Source organism: Miscanthus floridulus, chromosome 15, assembly GCF_019320115.1.
Source record: "Miscanthus floridulus cultivar M001 chromosome 15, ASM1932011v1, whole genome shotgun sequence".
NCBI classification, from domain to species: Eukaryota; Viridiplantae; Streptophyta; class Magnoliopsida; order Poales; family Poaceae; genus Miscanthus; species Miscanthus floridulus.
In genome coordinates this window covers 7,669,819-7,689,508 of record NC_089594.1, presented here as the reverse complement: position 1 = coordinate 7,689,508, position 19,690 = coordinate 7,669,819, and the positions used below count along the sequence as shown (strand labels likewise).

At 44.5% G+C, this 19,690-nt stretch overlaps 1 protein-coding gene across 1 annotated transcript; it reads left to right on the top strand.

Annotated features, from left to right (window-relative positions):
• Nucleotides 1-4,783: 4,783 nt before the first annotated feature.
• On the top strand, nucleotides 4,784-16,799 carry LOC136506937 (transcription factor bHLH114-like). The gene is made up of 6 exons (XM_066501818.1): nucleotides 4,784-5,025; nucleotides 14,116-14,140; nucleotides 15,748-15,899; nucleotides 15,982-16,051; nucleotides 16,418-16,492; nucleotides 16,632-16,799. The coding sequence occupies exons 1-6, from the start codon at nucleotides 4,784-4,786 to the stop codon at nucleotides 16,791-16,793; spliced, it is 726 nt and encodes a 241-aa protein (XP_066357915.1). The 3' UTR covers nucleotides 16,794-16,799.
• The last annotated feature ends 2,891 nt before the right edge of the window (nucleotides 16,800-19,690 follow it).

Below are 19,690 nucleotides of genomic sequence, written 5' to 3'. Positions count from 1 at the left end.
TCCCGCGCTCTGTTTTTCATTTCCTCGGCTCCTCCTTCGTCCTTGCACGCAGCCGCCGAGCTCCTGCAGTGCCGCCGTCGCCATAGCCAGCGCAAGCTAGCACCGAGCCGCCCATTCGTCACCGCAGCAGCACCACCAGCTCCCTAGCAACCCACTACCTCCTCCCGTGCCCGCTGATAGCACCTGGTAAGCGACAACACCGTGCACAAGCTCGCCGAAGCATCACCGCCGCGCCCGTCACCGTGGCTGGGGCACCTCCCTCCACCATCGGCCGTGCAACCTTATGCGATAGGTCCGCCTGAGCCAATGGAAGCTCGTCCGCGCCTTTTAGTGCTTCGCCGTGGCCTCCACCGGCGTACCTCCGTTGTCCCACCTCGCCGATCTGCCATGGCTGCCGCCGTCGTCACTGGCGTCGACGATAGGGCCGGTCAAGTGGTGCGATAGATGCGCTAGGTCGAGTAGGTTACTAGGTGATGATGTCACCGCCAGCAACCTCGCCGTCGGCGAGCTTTGGCCGCGCAGCGTCGAGCAGCGCCGTCGTGCTCTATTTTGTCTCGCTGACCGGTGGGGTCAACTGACCAGTGGGTCCCGCTTGTCAGCGACTCCAACTTAAAAGCTAGTTCATTTAAATCCAGATCTGGTGCTGTTTTTGTAATTTTTAGATCTCTAGTTTGGTAGCTTAAAAAATTGTGAAATAAATTTGGTAGTGCTCCTTAGGAAGTGTAGTATTTAGGAAAAATATGTTCTTGACATTTACAGTAGAAATTTTGGGATATTTAAATAGAGATTTGAAATGTGCTTTTGAATGCATTCAAATTTGTTTATTTTATATCTAGAGTTCCTGTGCTCCAAAAATTATGAAATTTTTGTGGTAAGCTAGTCTTAGCATATATGAGCTCTGGTAAAAATTTGAAGATGAGTGCATGTGTAGATTTATAGTTATAGATTTTTCTTTTATGAATAGTAAATCCTTGTATGAATTTTTATAAATTATTTATGAATCCAAAATTCATGAAATTTGTTGGAGGTAATCCTAGTACCATATGGATGCTAAGAAAAATAGGAAATCTATTGCTTGACACTTTTCAATAGGGTTTTCCATTTATGCTATTTCAAGCCTTGCTGCCTTGTCATTTTTGTATAGGATGTTCTACTTGGCAAAATGGCATGAAACTTTTACAGTAGTCCTTTGATAGCATTAGTAAGGCACTGTAAATTTTCAAGAATTTATGATGAACATTTGATATATGTTGATTATTTAACCTAGATGTCTAAATAAAATAATAAAGGCATTTAAATAAATAGTTTGGGCTTCACCATTATATTGTCTTGAATGTATTTGGTATGCTTAAACTGTTGGTAGACTTCGTGTTGTCAAACTTTGAATGATTACATGAAGTAGAAGTATTGTTACATTGTAATGCGAATTAGATTAGTTTCCGGACAGATTCTGTAGTTGGATAAGTTGCATGATAGGGATGATGTTTGCTGTAAAAATTCTTAATAACAAAGTTGTAGATAATTTGATAAGCTTTCTAGAAAATCCAAGATCACTGTATTTGATTAGTAGAACTCTAGTTATGAGTGAAACAAGTAGCTGCTGTTTTGTGGTATAGTCGATGCATTGTGGAAGTAGTTAATTAAATAATCGAGAAGAGATATGCACCTACTCAATAAACATGATGCACTTGTTAACATATATGCATTCGTAATACTTATGCTATATTCATGCATCTAGGATCGGAGGAAGAGATAACGTTGCTAGAATTCGAAGAAGCAGAGGAAGGGGACCAGCAGGAGAATCCGCAAGCCGCATCTCCCGAAGGCGTGGAGCAGAATCCTGAAGAGCTTCCGGAGTGCCCTGACCACCGCCCTACTTCTTTTCTGAAAGGCAAGCCCCGATGCATTCTAAGTCTCCCAGTATTTTACAAATGTTTACTTAAGTACTTATGATTGATGCATTAGGTTATAAGAGTTGAATGGAACCACTTGATGCATATAAATTCCTTATCCAGATATTACACCTTTAACTGGTATAGGTCTAGGATCGAATATATGCTTAGCCATGCTTAGACCGGTAGAAGTCGGGTGATGTCCTATCACCTGCGAGATATAGGTGGATACCGGAGCACGGTTGGCTATATTTGCTATCGTGGAACAGAACCATGGGGTAAAAAAAATTGAGACCGGACGAGAAGTCGATAGAGAAGCAACAAGACATGGAGGTCTTGGGTGTGGATCTATCCCCGTCTGTGTCGATTAAGGACCATACCGTTGTTGGCGCTTCTGACAAGATTGAACGCATGCCTCTCACTTAGCTGGCCGGATAACTCGTTCCGACCGCGAAGCCGAGTAATTCAACTCAGGTCAGGAACCGTTCTGTTGTGCGCTCCTTCCGGGGAATGATCAGACTGAGCCCAAGGGCAGGCTAGGCCTGAATGTCCTAGCATCTGGTGTTCCAGATTGTGCGGCGCGGTATGGACCCGCGAAATGTGTACCTGAGTTGTACCAAAGGTGACCTAAGGCTATCGTGGCTGGTAGACCTAGGTTTGTGTTAGGAATAAATTCACAGCTGGTTGAAATCGATTCGAATCGTCGTCTCTCCCGGATAGTGAGAAACTTGGCTAGTCCCAACATCGTAGTAACTGTGTTATGGAACATGATGGTTCGGATGAATATGGAATTACAATACCTGCTATGGTTACTATTGTATGCTTTTAAATTGATATACCACATATTTGACACAGGATAGTTGCTAATCTAGAAATGGATAGTTATAATTAACTCAATAAAGGAATTGTAATTATACAATGAGTCAATTGCCTTTATGCAAAATGTTGTCAAGTTACGTCCACTTATACAGCCTTGCATAATCCTTGGAGTTATTTTATTTCTGGTTCATGACTGGTAAGTCTAGCTGAGTACCTTCTCGTACTCAGGGTTTTATTTTCCCATTGTTGCAGATGGCACTGTGTATCATGGTTATTGCAAGAATTGCTTCTATCCCGCGGTGGATGAGGAGTAAGCCTTGGGCAGGCTTCTTTATTAATCCCCATCTTTGCTTTTGTGGACCGTGATCCTACTTGGCACTGTATCAAACTATGTTGGAAACTTTATTTTCGAATTTAATTGCTTCCGCTTTATTCTATCAAACTTGGTTTGTAATAACTTTTATTTGTACTCTGATGATGAAATGTATCGGTGAACTTTATGTAATATATGGCATGTATGTTGAATCCTGTATGATCTTGGTTATTGTAAATCGTTTATCGAGACCTGTCGTGGTACTCGACGGACTACCAGGTTTATATGGGTTCAAGTATGATAGTGCAACCGCTTGCGGGCTGCCATTGTACTTGTACTCTTATAAATTGGTCGGTTCTACGACAGCTGGTATTAGAGCAAGATTCAACGTTATTTGTCACAAGTGTATTTAAAACAAAAGTTTTTGTTTTCCAAAAAACCTCCTCTAGCAACTAATAGTTATATAATAGGTATTTGAAATCTAAAGTGTGTCAATGATCACTTTCCTTATGCCCAAATTAAGGACTATTAGGTGGCTATTTAAGTACTAACATGGGGGTTTTTACTTCGTCGTCCATACAGCGTGCTATTGTATGGATACCATTCACTTGAGTGGTAATATATGGATCAAATGCCTCTACGCCAAGGTAAGATGATGAGTGTATGATCACGAGATGTGAGCGTGCGGTCAGGGAGAGTTAGCTTTGGTATGGCTATGTATGCATGATTGCATGTGTATATGGTACGTATTTAATTGTGGGTTTAAATTATTGTCGGGTAGATTGATACAGAAGTATATGTATAGGTATACATATATGAAAGTATTTACAATTACATTCTATAAATTTCATTATGGGTTTAGGGCTGAAATGGAATTTTATGCAGGTACACTGACAACGAAACATGTAGCTCGACTAGTTACGCTATTATGAGAGAACGAATGTATGCCACCGTGTCTACCGATTAGAAACAAATTTTTTCCTAAGTTTGTGAGGACGTACGAAACGGGCATGCATCATGATAATTACCATTCACATAACTACATTGTTTCTCCCCTTATAAAATTCTTACTCGGTTATGTAACTCTTATCCATTATGGCATTGTCTCACCAAGTGGTACATGTTAATGGTGCAGATGGCACGCATAAAGCAGACCGCTCGCAAGTCCACCGGAGGCAGAGCTCCTAGCCGTCAGCTTGCTCCACGTACCCGTCAACATCACACGTTCCTTGGAGAGTTTGGGATGCCTACACTCTTGTGGAGAGTGCTCAGCTATGTAGGCTATCCTGATGGAATGGAACCCTGCTACTTTTGGGCGAATGAGCAGTTAGGGGAAGGTCTCTTAGTTACTGTGGAGGCCGTTGTTCATCCCCGAGGTGACGATTCTGAGTGGACAGGTTGGTGTTATGGGTCAACTGGTAGGACTGCTGAAGAAGCAGCTGGCAGGGCAGCCTTTCCTGAGGGATATCATGGATCGTTTTCCTTAGGAGCTGGCAACCGCTTTGGTTGGAGTTTTTCCGAGGGGCAACCCCTCCACTGACTCATGGCAGCAGGCAAGAGGAAGATCTTTGGAGATTGGTGTAGCAGAAGGGCAGAACAGTGATAACCCTGCCATGAGCGCCATGTGCGCAGTGATGAAGGTGTTAGATGGAGTAGAAGGTAGCCTCAGACGTGTGTCTGGTGCTCTTGGTCATGCCCGCGAGACCGACGTCAGCTTCAGAGGGAGCACAACACCGAGATTGAGAGGCTCAATGTAGAGATGGCCCGGTTAATTCACCAGAGGAATGCAGCCTGGTCCAGAGAAGATGTTCTGAGAGCTCGACAGTTTGAGCTGGAGCAGCAGCTGGCCAATGCGGAAGAATACAACGATAACCTACATGAAGAGGTTCATCTGCTGAATAATCAACTTCACCCTTATGTTTCGCCTAGAGCCATAGAGATGGATCTAGAAGAGGACGAGAAAGAAGAAGAAGTGGAGCCTAAGGAAGGAGATGATCCTACGTCTGACCTCGATAGTGATCATGATGAGGATTAGATCGCTTAGTACTTAGTGGAAGGTCTAATGTATCACCTTTATTCATGTAATGGACCTGTAGCTCGAATTTGGCATTAGTAATCCGACTATCATGTAATATCGTTAATCGCACGACTATCGCACATTTGGTTGAACATCAATGCGATTCCAGTCCTATGTGGGTAATCACGATTTAAATTTGCATGCATTATGAGCGCGATAAGTGGTCAAATTGGTAATGTCATGTTGTGAGAATGAATTGTTATGCCTCTGTTGTTGTTGCGAATTTGAGAAAATTTTCTAGTAATTTCAGTTTGGCATGATTATGGTTCATCTGCAATCTCTTGGCATCAACCAATAATCGCTTATTGTTGCAACTTCGCAGATAACGCGCACTCGTGCTGGAGCTGGTGGCAGCCAGGATGGCAACCATGATGACTTGCCACCCCCACCGCCGCCGTCTGCTTAGGAGTTCTTTACCTAGTTCCTGGGGAGCCAAAGGACAATGGAGGAAGCTTTGCGCCTCATCGCGCAAAACACTGCTCGTGGCCACCCACATCAACCAGGGGCCGAGCCAAATCAGCACAGTACATTCAAAGAGTTTCTGGATACGAAGCCTCCAATCTTCAAGGTGGCTGAGGAACCACTGCAGGCTGACGAGTGGCTAAATACCATTGAGCAGAAATTTCGTCTGCTAAGGGTCACAGAGCATCTGAAAGCTGAGTATGCCTCTCATCAATTGCAAGGACCAGCAGGGATCTTTCCTATCGTCTTTGCCTGCTAATGCGCGAGTGACCTAGGAATAGTTCAAGCTGGCTTTTAGGGGACATCATATTCCCCCGGGCCTGATGGGCATGAAAGCGGCCAAATTTATGAGGCTCACTCAGGGAACAAAGACACTCACAGAATATATGCACGCATTCAACAACCTGTCCAGATATGCTCCAAGTTTTGTGGATATTGAGGAGAAAAAGATAGAGAGTTTCAAGCGAGGTCTGGGTACCAAACTGATGAAGACCATGGCCAATTCTAGGTGTGCCACGTACAATGAGTTTATTAGTGATGCCTTGACCCAAGAAAACCACAACAACATGCATGCAGTTGCCAAGGGTCGCAAGAGGGCATATGAGGCCGGTGCCTCCGAATCTTTCTAGTCAAAAGTGCCTATCACAGCTAGGCCACAATTCCATCCACCTGCACCCAAGTTTAGGCCTCCACCACCTAAAGCTCCGAATAATAGGCCACAAAAACCATTCCATAAGGCATTCACTATTGCCTTACCAAAAGGAAATGGCAGTCAGGACAGCTCCACCGGATTCAGAAGTAATCAACCATGTTTCAACTGCAACCAATTGGGTCATTGGTCCAAGGAATGCCCCCACCCCAAGAAGAATGGCAACCCAAATCAGAACAATCAGAGGCAGGCGAATGCCAGGGCACGTTAGGGACACGTGCATTTTACAGCTGTTGAAGAAGTGCCCGCTGGAGAAGTTGTCACGGTTGGTATGTTTCTCGTCAACAAGCATCCCGCTATTGTTTTATTTGATTCGGGAGCTTCTCATTCATTTATGAGTCAAGCATTTGCATCTAGACAAGATCAAGAAATAATTGAAGTAAGTAAAGGGGGTTATAACATAAGTTCAGCAGGGGGTACTGTTACTACCAAAAAGATAGTAAAAAATGTACTCATCTCTATACAAGGGAGGGAGTACACCACGGATTTGATAATATTGCTCGGGTTATCGATAAGTGTAATCTTAGGCATGAATTGGATGAAGGATCATGGTGTTCTTATTGACACTAGAACCCGCACTATTATGTTGAGAGAACCCACAAGAGGGAATGCTTTTCTAGTACCACTCTCCCACAATTTCGAACTCCAACATTTAGCTTGTGCTATCCAAACCACCACACTTTGTGATATCCCAGTGGTTTGTGAGTTTTTGGATGTATTTCCAGAAGAATTACCAGGCTTACCACCTGATAGGGACGTGGAATTTAAGATTGAGTTAGTGCCGGGTATGGCACCCATATCCAGAAGGCCCTATAGAATGCCACCCAACGAGTTAGCGGAACTTAAGGTTCAATTGCAAGATCTATTGGACAAGGGTCTTATCCAACCTAGCTCATCTCCATGGGGATGTCCAGCTTTGTTTGTGAAAAAGAAGGACAAGTCACTGAGAATATGTGTAGATTATAGACCACTCAATGCTGTGACCATCAAGAACAAATATCCATTGCCCCACATCGACATCTTGTTTGATCAGCTAGCGAAGGCAAAGGTATTCTCCAAAATTGACTTGAGATCAGGCTACCATCAGATAAAGATTAGACTGGAGGATATACCTAAAACTGCTTTCTCTACTAGGTATGGCTTATACGAGTATTTGGTTATGTCTTTCGGACTAACAAATGCTCCAGCCTACTTCATGTACCTGATGAACTCGGTATTCATGCCTGAACTTGACAAGTCCGTGGTCGTGTTTATCGATGATATATTGATTTATTCAAAAAATGAGTCAGATCATGAAGAGCATCTGAGGATTGTCCTATCCAGATTGAGGGAGCATAAGCTATATGCAAAATTTAGCAAGTGTGAATTTTGGTTGAGCAAAGTACCTTTCTTAGGTCACATTTTATCAAGAGATGGAATCTCTGTAGACCCATCAAAAGTACAAGAGGTCATGGATTGAAAAGCCCCAACTTTGGTTCATGAAGTTTGAAGTTTTCTAGGGTTAGCAGGATATTATCGTCGTTTTATTCTAGATTTCTCAAAGATAGCTAAGCCTATGACCAGACTACTTCAGAAAGATGAGAAGTACAATTGGACACCAGAATGTGAAACAGCTTTTCACACCCTCAGAACCTTGTTGACTACAGCACCTGTGCTAGCACAACCAGACATTGAAAAGCCTTTTGATGTATTTTGTGATGCATCGGGAATAGGTTTGGGATGTGTGCTTATGCAAGAAGGAAGAGTTATTGCATATGCTTCTCGGCAATTGAGAAAACATGAAGTTAACTACCCTACACATGATTTAGAACTAGCAGCAGTTGTTCACGCATTAAAGATATGGAGACATTACTTGTTGGGCAATGTATATCATATCTATACTGACCACAAAAGTCTCAAGTATATCTTTACCTAGCCAGAACTGAACATGAGACAACGAAGATGGTTGGAATTGATTAAGGACTACAATTTAGAAGTGCATTACCATCCGGGTAAAGCAAATGTAATAGCCGATGCACTTAGTCAAAAGTCCCATTGCAACACTATGGAAGCATTTGTTGGAAGATGGATTCAACTTGTTACATCCTGCTGTACTACACAATATCACGATCAGTTGTTCACTTGAGAGCAAAATCATAGAGCTACAACAGACCGGTGTAGGAATAAGTCACATCAAGAGAAAAATGTAAGAGCAAGAAACCAAACATTTTAAATTGGATGAAAGAGATGTATTATGGTTTGAGGACCGACTTGTGGTACCAAAAGACCGTGAGCTAAGGAATCAAATTTTAGATGAAGCTCACTCATCCAAATTGTCTATCCATCCGGGTAGTAGTAAGATGTATCAAGATTTAAAAACCTGTTTTTGGTGGACTAAGATGAAGAAAGAGATCACAACCTATGTTGCTAGGTGTGATAACTGCAGTAGAGTAAAAGCTGTCCATATGAAAACTGCTGAATTACTTCAGCCATTGCCTATTCGAGGATGGAAATGGGAGGAAATCAGCATGGACTTTATCATAGGCCTTCCAATGACGCCACAAGGTCACGATTCAATATGGGTTATTGTTGATCATCTCACCAAGTCAGCACACTTTATACCCGTGAACACACGGTATATAGTTGGAAAATACGCTGAGATATATGTTTCCCAAATTGTGAGACTGCATGGAGTACCCAGGACTATAATCTCAGATCGAGGACCACAGTTCATAGCTCGTTTCTGGGAGCACTTACACCAGGCTTTGGGAACCAAGCTAATCAGAAGTTTAGCTTATCATCCGCAAACTTCAGGACAGACAGAGCGAGTGAACCAAATCCTAGAAAATTTACTTAGAGCTTGTGTTATATCTTCAAAAGGTTCATGGGAGAAATGGTTACCTTTAGCTGAGTTCTCCTATAACAACAGCTATCAAGCGAGTATCAAGATGGCTCCATTTGAAGCCTTGTATGACAGAAAATGTAGAACTCCATTGAACTGGATTGAGCCCGGTGAAAGAAGATACTTTGGTATTGATTTTGTCAATGAAGCCGAAGAGCAAGTACGTATCATCCAACAACATATGAAGGCAGCTCAATCAAGACAGAAGAGTTATGCCGACAGAAGAAGAAGACCACTGACTTTTGAAGTGGGTGACTATGTATACTTGAGAGTATCACCCATGAAAGGTGTGAAAAGATTTGGGATAAAAAAGAAGCTTTCACCAAGATATGTAGGGCCATACAAAATTTTGGAACGAAAAGGAAATATTGGGTATAAGTTACAACTTCCACCAGAGATGAGTGCAATATTTTGATGTGTTCCATGTTTCTCAGTTAAAGAAATGTCTTCGAATACCTGAAGAAGCTATTGCACCCACCAACGTGCAACTTCAATCGGATTTGACCTATGAAGAAAAGCCAATTCAAGTATTAGAGGAGATGGAGAGAGTGACAAGGAGTAAGATTATTAAGTTCTATAAGGTGGTGTGGAACAATCATAGTGAACAAGATGCTACGTGGGAAAGAGAAGATTATCTACGAGAAGTTTATCCCGCCTTTTTCCAAGAATGGTAGGTCTTGCAAATCTCGGGGTGAGATTTTTATAAGGGGGAGGGGCTGTAACACCTCGGGTGTTAGCCTTGCATAACTTGACTTGCATAGCATGAGCATGATCATAAAGCATTCATATATAAGCTTTGACACTTGAAACATTTGATTGAAACATATGCAACATTCTTATTATTTCATGTTTCCATGTGTATGTGCATATGATCATGAGTGTAAACATGTAGATGATTGTGTGACCTTACAAATAGCTTAAACATGTTTAGAATATCATCATGAACAACTTTGGTATTTATGGCTAGGGCTAATTAGGTCATTATGTCATAGTTTAAGTATGTACCATCTTTTGAATGTAGCTTGTTTGACCAAGTTTGAACTAGATGTTAGAGACCTTGTATGGAGGAGATCACTAAAGCAAAGTTGTAGTATTTGCTATAAGGAACAACTTTTATTTTTAGGTCATTAACTGATTCAACTCCTAACATGTGTGAAATTGGATCACAAAAATCAGAAAAATCAACATTTGCAACACTTAGCAAATTCTTGCTAAGTCATGAACCTTGACTGACTGATAGCCGATATTTGGGATGATTTTACTCCGTTCCTATTGCGAATGAGCACGAGGTCTTTGAACAATAGTTGTAGCTGGTACATTGAGCTACAATTTTGGTTTAGACGGTGTGAGCTAATACTCCACGGATTAGGAGTTTGATCGACGTGAAAACACGCTATCAGGAGGCCATCGTGTTGTCTGACGAACTGAATCAAATTTGAAACGCTGGCTTCAGTGGCCGACCGGCATCAGTCGTCGCGCGCCGCGTGGCGTGGGAACTAGCCGCGCGTTGCCGGCGTTCTGCCCAGCGCGGCAGTGGCGAGCCAGAGCGCGGCTTTAACACCGCCAGCGCCCTCCCGACCCCTCCCACGCTCCATTTTTCATTTCCTCGGCTCCTCCTTCGTCCTTGCGCGCAGCCGCTGAGCTCCCGCAGCGCCGCCGTCGCCATAGCCAGCGCAAGCTAGCGCTGAGCCACCCATTCGTCACCGCAGCAGCACCACCAGCTCCCTAGCAACCCACTGCCTCCTCCCGTGCCCGCTGATAGCACCTGGTAAGCGACAGCGCCGTGCGCAAGCTCGCCGGAGCATCACCGCCGCGCCCGTCACCGTGGCTGGGGCACCTCCCTCCACCATCGGACGTGCAACCTTGTGCGATAGGTCCGCCTGAGCCCGTGGAAGCTCGTCCGCGCCTTTATTGCTTTGCCGTGGCCTCCACTAGCGTACCGCCGTTGTCCCGCCTTGCCGATCCACCATGGCCGCCGCCGTCGTCACTGGCGTTGACGATAGGGTCGGCCAAGTGGTGCGATAGATGCGCTAGGTCGAGTAGGTTACTGGGTGATGATGTCACCGCCGGCAACCTCGCCGTCGGTGAGCTTTGGCCGCGCAGCGTCGAGTAGCGTCGTCGTGCTCTGTTTTGTCTCGCTGACCGGTGGGGTCAACTGACCAGTGGGTCCCGCTTGTCAGCGACTCCAACTTAAAAGCTAGTTCATTTAAATCCAGATCTGGTGCTGTTTTTGTAATTTTTAGATCTCTAGTTTGGTAGCTTCAAAAATTGTGAAATAAATTTGGTAGTGCTCCTTAGGAAGTGTAGTATTTAGGAAAAATATGTTCTTGACATTTACAGTAGAAATTTTTGGAGATTTAAATAGAGATTTGAAATGTGCTTTTGAATACATTCAAATTTGTTTATTTTATATCTAGAGTTCCTGTGCTCCAAAAATTATGAAATTGTTGTGGTAAGCTAGTCTTAGCATATATGAGCTCTGGTAAAAATTTGAAGATGAGTGCATGTGTAGATTTATAGTTATAGATTTTTCTTTTATAAATAGTAAATCCTTGTATGAATTTTTATAAATTATTTATGAATCCAAAATTCATGAAATTTGTTGGAGGTAATCCTAGTACCATATGGATGCTAAGAAAAATAGGAAATCTGTTGCTTGACACTTTTCAATAGGGTTTTCCATTTATGCTATTTCAAGCCTTGCTGCCTTGTAATTTTTGTATAGGATGTTTTACTTGGCAAAATGATATGAAACTTTTACAGTAGTCCTTTGATAGTATTAGTAAGGCATTGTAAATTTTTAAGAATTTGTGATGAACATTTGATATATGTTTATTATTTAACCTAGATATCTAAATAAAATAATAAAGGCATTTAAATAAATAGTTTGGGCTTCACCATTATATTGTCTTGAATGTATTTGGTATGCTTAAACTGTTGGTAGACTTAGTGTTGTCAAACTTTGAATGATTACATGAAGTAGAAGTATTGTTACATTGTAATACGAATTAGATTAGTTTCCGGACAGATTCTGTAGTTGGATAAGTTGCATGATAGGGATGATGTTTGCTGTAAAAATGCTTAATAACAAAGTTGTAGATAATTTGATAAGCTTTCCAGAAAGTCCAAGATCACTGTATTTGGATTAGTAGAACTCCAGTTATGAGTGAAACAAGTAGCTGCTGTTTTGTGGTATAGTCGATGCATTGTGGAAGTAGTTAATTAAATAATCGAGAAGAGATATGCACCTACTCAATAAACATGATGCACTTGTTAACATATATGCATTTGTAATACTTATGCCATGTTCATGCATCTAGGATCGGAGGAAAAGATAACGTTACTGGAATTCGAAGAAGCAGAGGAAGGGGACCAGCAGGAGAATCCGCAAGCCGCAGCTCCCGAAGGCGTGGAGCAGAATCCTGAAGAGCTTCCGGAGTGTCCTGACCACCGCCCTACTTCTTTTCTGAAAGGCAAGCCCCGGAGCATTCTAAGTCTCCCAGTATTTTACAAATGTTTACTTAAGTACTTATGATTGATGCATTAGGTTATAAGAGTTGAATGGAACCACTTGATGCATATAAATTCCTTGTCCAGATATTACACCTTTAACCGGTATAGGTCCAGGATCGAATATATGCTTAGCCATGCTTAGACCGGTAGAAGTCGGGTGATGTCCTGTCACCTGTGAGATATAGGTGGATACCGGAGCACGGTTGGCTATATTTGCTATCGTGGAACAGAACCATGGGGTAAAAGAAAATCGAGACCGGACGGGAAGTCGATAGAGAAGCAACAAGACATGGAGGTCTTGGGTGTGGATCTATCCCCGTCTATGTCGATTAAGGACCGTACCGTTGTTGACGCTTCTGACAAGATTGAACGCATGCCTCTCACTTAGCTAGCCGGATAACTCGTTCCGACCGCGAAGCCGAGTAATTCAACTCAGGTCGGGAACCGTTCTGTTGTGCGCTCCTTCCAGGGAACGATCAGACTGAGCCTAAGGGCAGGCTAGGCCTGAACGTCCTGGAATCTGGTGTTCTAGATTGTGCGGCGTGGTACGGACCCACGAAATGTGTACCTGAGTTGTACCAAAGGTGACCTAAGGCTATCGTGGCTGGTAGACCTCGGTTTGTGTTAGGAATAAATTCCCAGCTGGTTGAAATCGATTCGAATCGCCGTCTCTCCCGAATAGTGAGAAACTTGGCTAGTCCCAACATCGTAGTAACTGTGTTATGGAACATGATGGTTCGGATGAATATGGAATTACAATACCTGCTATGGTTACTATTGTATGTTTTTAAATTGATATACCACATGTTTGACACAGGATAGTTGCTAATCTAGAAATGGATAGTTATAATTAACTCAATAAAGGAATCGTAATTATACAATGAGTCAATTGCCTTTATGCAAAATGTTGTCAAGTTACGTCCACTTATACAGCCTTGCATAATCCTTGGAGTCATTTTATTTCTGGTTTATGACGGGTAAGTCTAGCTGAGTACCTTCTCGTACTCAGGGTTTTATTTTCCCATTGTTGCAGATGGCACTGTGTATCATGGTTATTGCAAGAGTTGCTTCTATCCCGCGGTGGATGAAGAGTAAGCCTTGGGCAGGCTTCTTTATTAATCCCCATCTTTGCTTTTGTGGACCATGATCCTACTTGGCACTGTATCAAACTATGTTGAAAACTTTATTTTCGAACTTAATTGTTTCCGCTTTTTCTATCAAACTCGATTTGTAATAACTTTTATTCGTACTTTGATGATGAAATGTATCGGTGAACTTTATGTAATATGTGGCATGTATGTTGAATCATGTAAGATCTTGGTTGTTGTAAATTGTTTATCGAGACCCGTCGTGGTACTCGACGGATTACCAGGTTTAAGTATGACAGTGCAACCGCTTGCGGGCTGCCATTGTACTTGTACTCTTATAAATTGATCGGTTCTGCGACAGGGAGAGCCGGCGTCCCTCCCCAAAGGTAAAAGCACAAGCCGATCCCTTCCGCTTCGGCGTTGTATTGCATGCTCTGTGCCATGGCCCCGCGGCCGCAATTCTTCTCCTCTCGTTTCGCTGGGCACGCAGCTACGTACAGCCTAGCTAAGCAAGCAGCCCTGGTTAGGCATGCATGTCAAGTATGGTAGCTTTTGCGGGTGGGTTGTTGTTGATTCCGACAGCTGATTCGAGGGTTTTGAGGTTTCTGCCATGGATGCCCACGGCTAAGCAATTGCTGCTCGGTTCATTCAGATCTGTCCTGTCCTCTGTCTCGTGTTGCGTGGTCACCGGAGTTGCAGCGTGAATTCGGTGGCTCTGAGGGGAGGTCCATGCTGCTCGAGCTCTGGACTGCTCTTCAGGTTTTGGCCAGATACTGCTCGCGATTTGTGGCAGACCAGGTTTTGGCCACTGGAATCTCTCTCTCCGTCTCCGATGAAGGTGTGCGAGACAACGATCTGAGAGTTGGTTAGTGTACCGAGGTTTACGCTAACTATTTCCCCGTTTTGATTTCTTTCTGAAATTGTTCCTAAATCAAGACTGGAGTACCTCCCTTTTTTCCAAAATCAAATCAAAGCGAAGAATCTTTATCCTTTCTCCATTTCCGGCAAGCGGCAGCAAATCCCATCACTAAACTAGTAAACTTTGTTATGGCATGTGTCGGTAGGTAGCCCAATTCGGTGTGTTCGGCCGATTTTACTCTGCTCGAATTTTCGAGGTTGCTTCATTTTTTCCCACTTCCAATGTTTTTTTGGGGAACAGGTGTTACGTAGAATACTATTATAGTTCAGATTTTCCTCTTGAGAACTTCAAATTTAACATGAACTTTTTTTTGTTGCAATTAGCATAATATTTGGTTAGCATCAATAATATTGGTCAGCCTGTCTCAGCAAGCTATGCAGTAGGGCTGCTTTGATTGCATGACGCTTAATAAGATAAGCAGTGAGCCAGCCTGTAATTTGACTTTCTTGGTGCTGTGGTTGTGTGGTCAGTAATAATCTGCTTGCTACTAAGTCATGTGGATGCTACCTGTGTTGTCATGTTCATGTGAATGCTAGCTATCTCTTTTAGTTCATCCGTGTTTTACTATTGTGTTTCATTACATTTCCCATGCACGAACAATGATGTTGCCCCTGTTTGTTTGATGAAGGCAAACCGGATTGCCCTAGGCCCTACTTGTACTTTAGGGATCCCATATGTTATTCTGAACCTCTGTTATATTCCGGATGATGTCATATTGTTGTTGTGAGTTGCCATTCATTCTGAAATGTCTTTGCTCATTAGCTTATAATGGGGCTTGGGATGGTGCTACATGCCGTGTAGTTGGATTATAATGACATTACTTTGGAAGGAATATACATGGATTTCTGCACTAATCTGAAATGCACTCCACACGTCATGCCCATTCATTCATGCACGCCTTAAAGGAACAGCCCTCCTGTTTTGTGAGGATATTTTCTCTAAGGAACTTAGTTTTTCTGGACTGGCTCATTTATTCATGCATCAAAGCTAGATTCTCTTCTTTTTATGTTACAAGTTGTCAGTTGTGTCTCCTGCATGCCAGCATGATAAGTCTGCCGATTTTGATCCATTCAGATATTAGGATGGACGAAGTCACACAAGCTGTTGCTGATTTTGCTCAAGTCACTGCAGTTCCGGCTTGATCTTCTAGCTCAGCAGCTACCCACTTTTGATGAAGTGCAGTCTGGACAAGCAACCTTAGAGTCATGGGATGAACAATACAAGAAGTAAGATAGTCTTGGAATTTTTTCTTTCGTTATCCTTCTTTTAGCCTGCTTCTTTTTACAACAATTTTGATTGTGATTGCAGGCTACGTGCTAGCCTGAGGAATGCTAACTTACAAGCGAAAGAGAACATTAGAAAAGCTGCTCAGGAGGAGGTGTGTTTTTTGCCTCGATTTCATGATATCAATCCAATTGATATGCTGTCTGACCAGAACATGCTTCTTTAGAGCTCACCAATGCAAGTGATGTTTAAATGTGAAAGATTATGCCACATAATAAAGAAAAAGTCATGTTAAGAACCTGTTCTCTATATTATGCAACTATCTCTTGTTGTAGTTGTTTATGTACTCACATATAAGTTCAGAAGCACCATTGAAACTATTCTTGCTTTAGTTTTTTAAACTTCTCTTGCAAAATTGGCAAGAAAACTACGTAAGAGGAGCCAGAAGCATCACCTGAACGTTCTGTATTCTGAATGTTTTTTTTTTTCCTTTTTTTTTGTTATTATATACTTTGTGCAGGCACCATGTAAGAGGAGCCAGAAGCTGGGGGAAAAAATCACGGCGCTTCAGCAGCTCGTCTCCCCGTATGGCAAGGTAAAGCTCCAGCAGTTCGTCGACCTTTGCTGCCCATGCTGTGTGTGTATTCCTATTTGTGATCTGCATGCATAGCATGCGCCAATCTGAAGAGCGTTCGTGTCTCTGAAACCTGAATAAAATCTACCCGCGTGTGCAGACCGATACGACATCAGTGCTCCACGAGGCAGCTACCTGCATCAAGCATCTCCACGAGCAGATCCAGGTGAGCCAGATGTTGCATTGCATCAGCTTCTTACTGAATGGTCACGCGACCCTTGTACACCAAACTGAAAGCTTTGAATTATATAACAAGTTGTGACGGCACTTATAGATTGTCAGTATGCCTGATTTGAATTATATATGTTCTGGTCAGATTTGAATTATATATATATATATAATTTGAATTATAAATTTGAATTTTTTAGCGGAAAAATATACTGTAGGGGCGGTTGGTACTGTAGCTGCACTTACAAATCGATTTGTAGGGGTAACTACAGTACCAACCGTCCCTATAAATTGATTTTTAGGGGTGGCTACAGTACCAACCGCCCCTATAAATCGATTTATAGGGGCGGCTAATAACACCAGCCGCCCCTACAAATCGATTTATAAGGGCGGTCTGGAACCGTCCCTACAAATACATGATTTATAGAGACGATATGGTAGGGGCGACTGGCTGAGCCGCCTCTACAAACGATCTGCAGCCACCCCTGGAAAGCGTTTTTCACGTAGTGCAGGAGGTCCTCTTGATGGAGGATCGCGAGTGGGCGGTGATCTGGAGGATCTGGCAGGCCGGGGGGCCAGTGTTGCCATTGCCGCCGCGCAGCTGCGTTCCGGCCAGGACCTCCGCCATCCGTAGCCTGGCTTCTTGGACCATGCCAGGTGGGAGGAGCTGGTTGGTGACTTCACCGTCGCTGCAGCGGCCGTCGTGGTGGTCATGAATGTGGAGGAAATCCTCCGCGGTGCTAGCCAAAGGCATTACGTTGTATCTAGGGCCTATAAAGAAATTTCATTTTGGACGTTCGATTTATCCTTTCTACCATTAATCTATCACGACTGCTAATTGTTTGGTCGCTTAGAACGCCGCCGATGCGCGACCTCGCCCGAGGATCAACCCGCGAGGCTTGGCATTAGTGCGACTCGCTGGCGTGACCATGGTGTCGATAAGAAAATTGGGTAGCGTTATGTTTTTCCTTGACCTTTTTTGTTTAGGCCGAGGCAACGTTCTCCTCCCCTTCATTCTCACGCCCGGGTGCTTGACCTTGCCTGGGAGCTGGTCCTTAGGGTTTGGCTCTATGCGGCCCATTGGTGCGTGCTGGCGCATGGCGTATCGTGGAGTAGCCCCCGCGGTGAGCCATGTTAACTAGCTGCCGCAGGTCGAGACGGGTCACTCGGGAAGTGAGCGTGTCGTTGGAACGTTGTGTATGACACATGCTTTACGACGTGTTCTGACGGTTGCACTGAGAGCCTTAGATGTGGGGAAGAATTATATGAGTGGATTAACGACAAGGGGGAAGCGCCCCGGCTAGGGAATGTGAATGGGATGATCTGTCCTATCAAAGGTGATCGCGGTTTCCGACCATTTCAAGAAGGCTAGGATGGCTTCGCCCCGATAAGTAGCCGCATTGACCTCTCTGGTTGTTAGCTTCTGCTAGCGTCTGGACTCGCTATCCATCGGTCCACCGAATATCATAAGGCACCCTTTCCAGTCAGGGAAGGTGTCTCCCCTGTCCCCGTCACCGGCAGACCTGGCCGGCCTTCACAGTTTGTCCGCCTGTTTTGCCGTTTACCTTGTTTCTTTCGTTCGAGTTAGGAGCGCACTCCGTTCCCTCTAGCCTTGCGCGCATGGGTGCATGACTTTGCCTGGGGGCTAGCCTGCGGGGCTAAGTACTTGCGTGACCTGGCGGCACGGTCGAAGCGTCTTGAGGCTGGAAGTCGACCCGTAATGATGCGAAAAGAAAACGAATGGAAAGGAGTTTTGCTTTTTCCCGCCCCTCTCTGCTTGTGGTGACACAGCGTGCACTTCCCCTTTGTATTCGTGCATGGGTGCTTGACCTTCCCCTGGAGCTGGTCTGCGGGACTTAGTCTAGTGCGACCTCTTGGTGCGATCGACAACTTGGGGGACGGGTTGCCAGTTCGTAGCGTGGAGTAGTTGTGAAAAAAGGTCTCCTGGACGGCGGTATGCTTTGAAGTGTATGTACATGTGCCTATATGTGTAGCCCCCGTGAGTGAACCGTCGCCGGCTGCTGGCGCGAGTCGGGACACGGGTCGCTCGGGAAGCAGATGAAGCCTAAGAAACTATATGTGTTCCATGTTTTTTAGTTTTATTCTACACGTTGACCCAAAGTTTTGTAAACTATAAGTGAGTCTACACGTGTATATGAACGTGCTTAGGCAAAGAAGCTAGGGATAGAGTTGACGTAACTGATTGGCGTTCAGGAAGCCGTTGTAGATCCTGCTGTCGCCGCTCGGGTCGCGATGAGCCCTCGGGCGTACATTCTTGGTGGGGTTGTCGTGGTTCTCGAGCTACAGGCCATTGAGGGCGCTTCTCTATCGTTCGAAGGGGTCGCAGTCGGCTCGGGTCATCTTTCAGGCATTTCTCAGATCGACCCTCGCCACCTTGATGCCCTCGGCAGGCTCGTGAGCCCAGGGAGTACTTCTTGTTTGGCCTGGGAGCGGCCTCGACCCCGACGGCTCGAGTGCCTTTGTGCTCGAGATCTCGCCCTACGGCGACGTCATGGTCGTGGCTTCTCCACTTGTTGCTGTCCGTGATGGTGAGCTTGCGGGACCTAAAGCTGCGGGTGCGGGCTCTGAACTTGACGTGGCACGATCTGCCCGGTGTGGCAAGGTGCCTGTCTAGGGGGCCTGTGCCCTTGGAGGCGTGCGCTTCTATGGGGGAGCTGGCGCGACTTGTGAAAATATCGGACGCGGCTAAACCCGCTCGAGAGGTTTGGCCTTCACTCTGAGCTTGGTCCCGTGGGGTGGGGTGCCGGATGGCTGCGTTGTTGTTCGTGACGTGCTCGCGCGGCGGTGAATGGTTCCATTTCCCGTGTGCGCCCTGGGCGGCCATGTCTCGCCGCTCGAGGCGTGATCTTGCCACGGGATCCAGGCTTCCGAGATGGAAGGTCTGACCGAGGTAACGGTTGGAGGCGGGCATTGGCCCATCGATGTATCCCTACCGGAAACGTCAAATTTGCCGAGTGTTTTTATGTTTGC

What these genes read in the sequence shown, in the direction of transcription:
- LOC136506937 (XM_066501818.1), top strand. Translation starts at nt 4,784, where the DNA reads ATGGCCCGGTTAATTCACCAGAGGAATGCAGCCTGGTCCAGAGAAGAT. An exon ending in AAGGAAGGAGATGATCCTAC is followed by an intron (nt 5,026 to 14,115) that starts GTCTGACCTCGA and finishes GTTCTGCGACAG; the next exon opens with GGAGAGCCGGCGTCCCTCCC. An exon ending in TGGGATGAACAATACAAGAA is followed by an intron (nt 15,900 to 15,981) that starts GTAAGATAGTCT and finishes TTGTGATTGCAG; the next exon opens with GCTACGTGCTAGCCTGAGGA.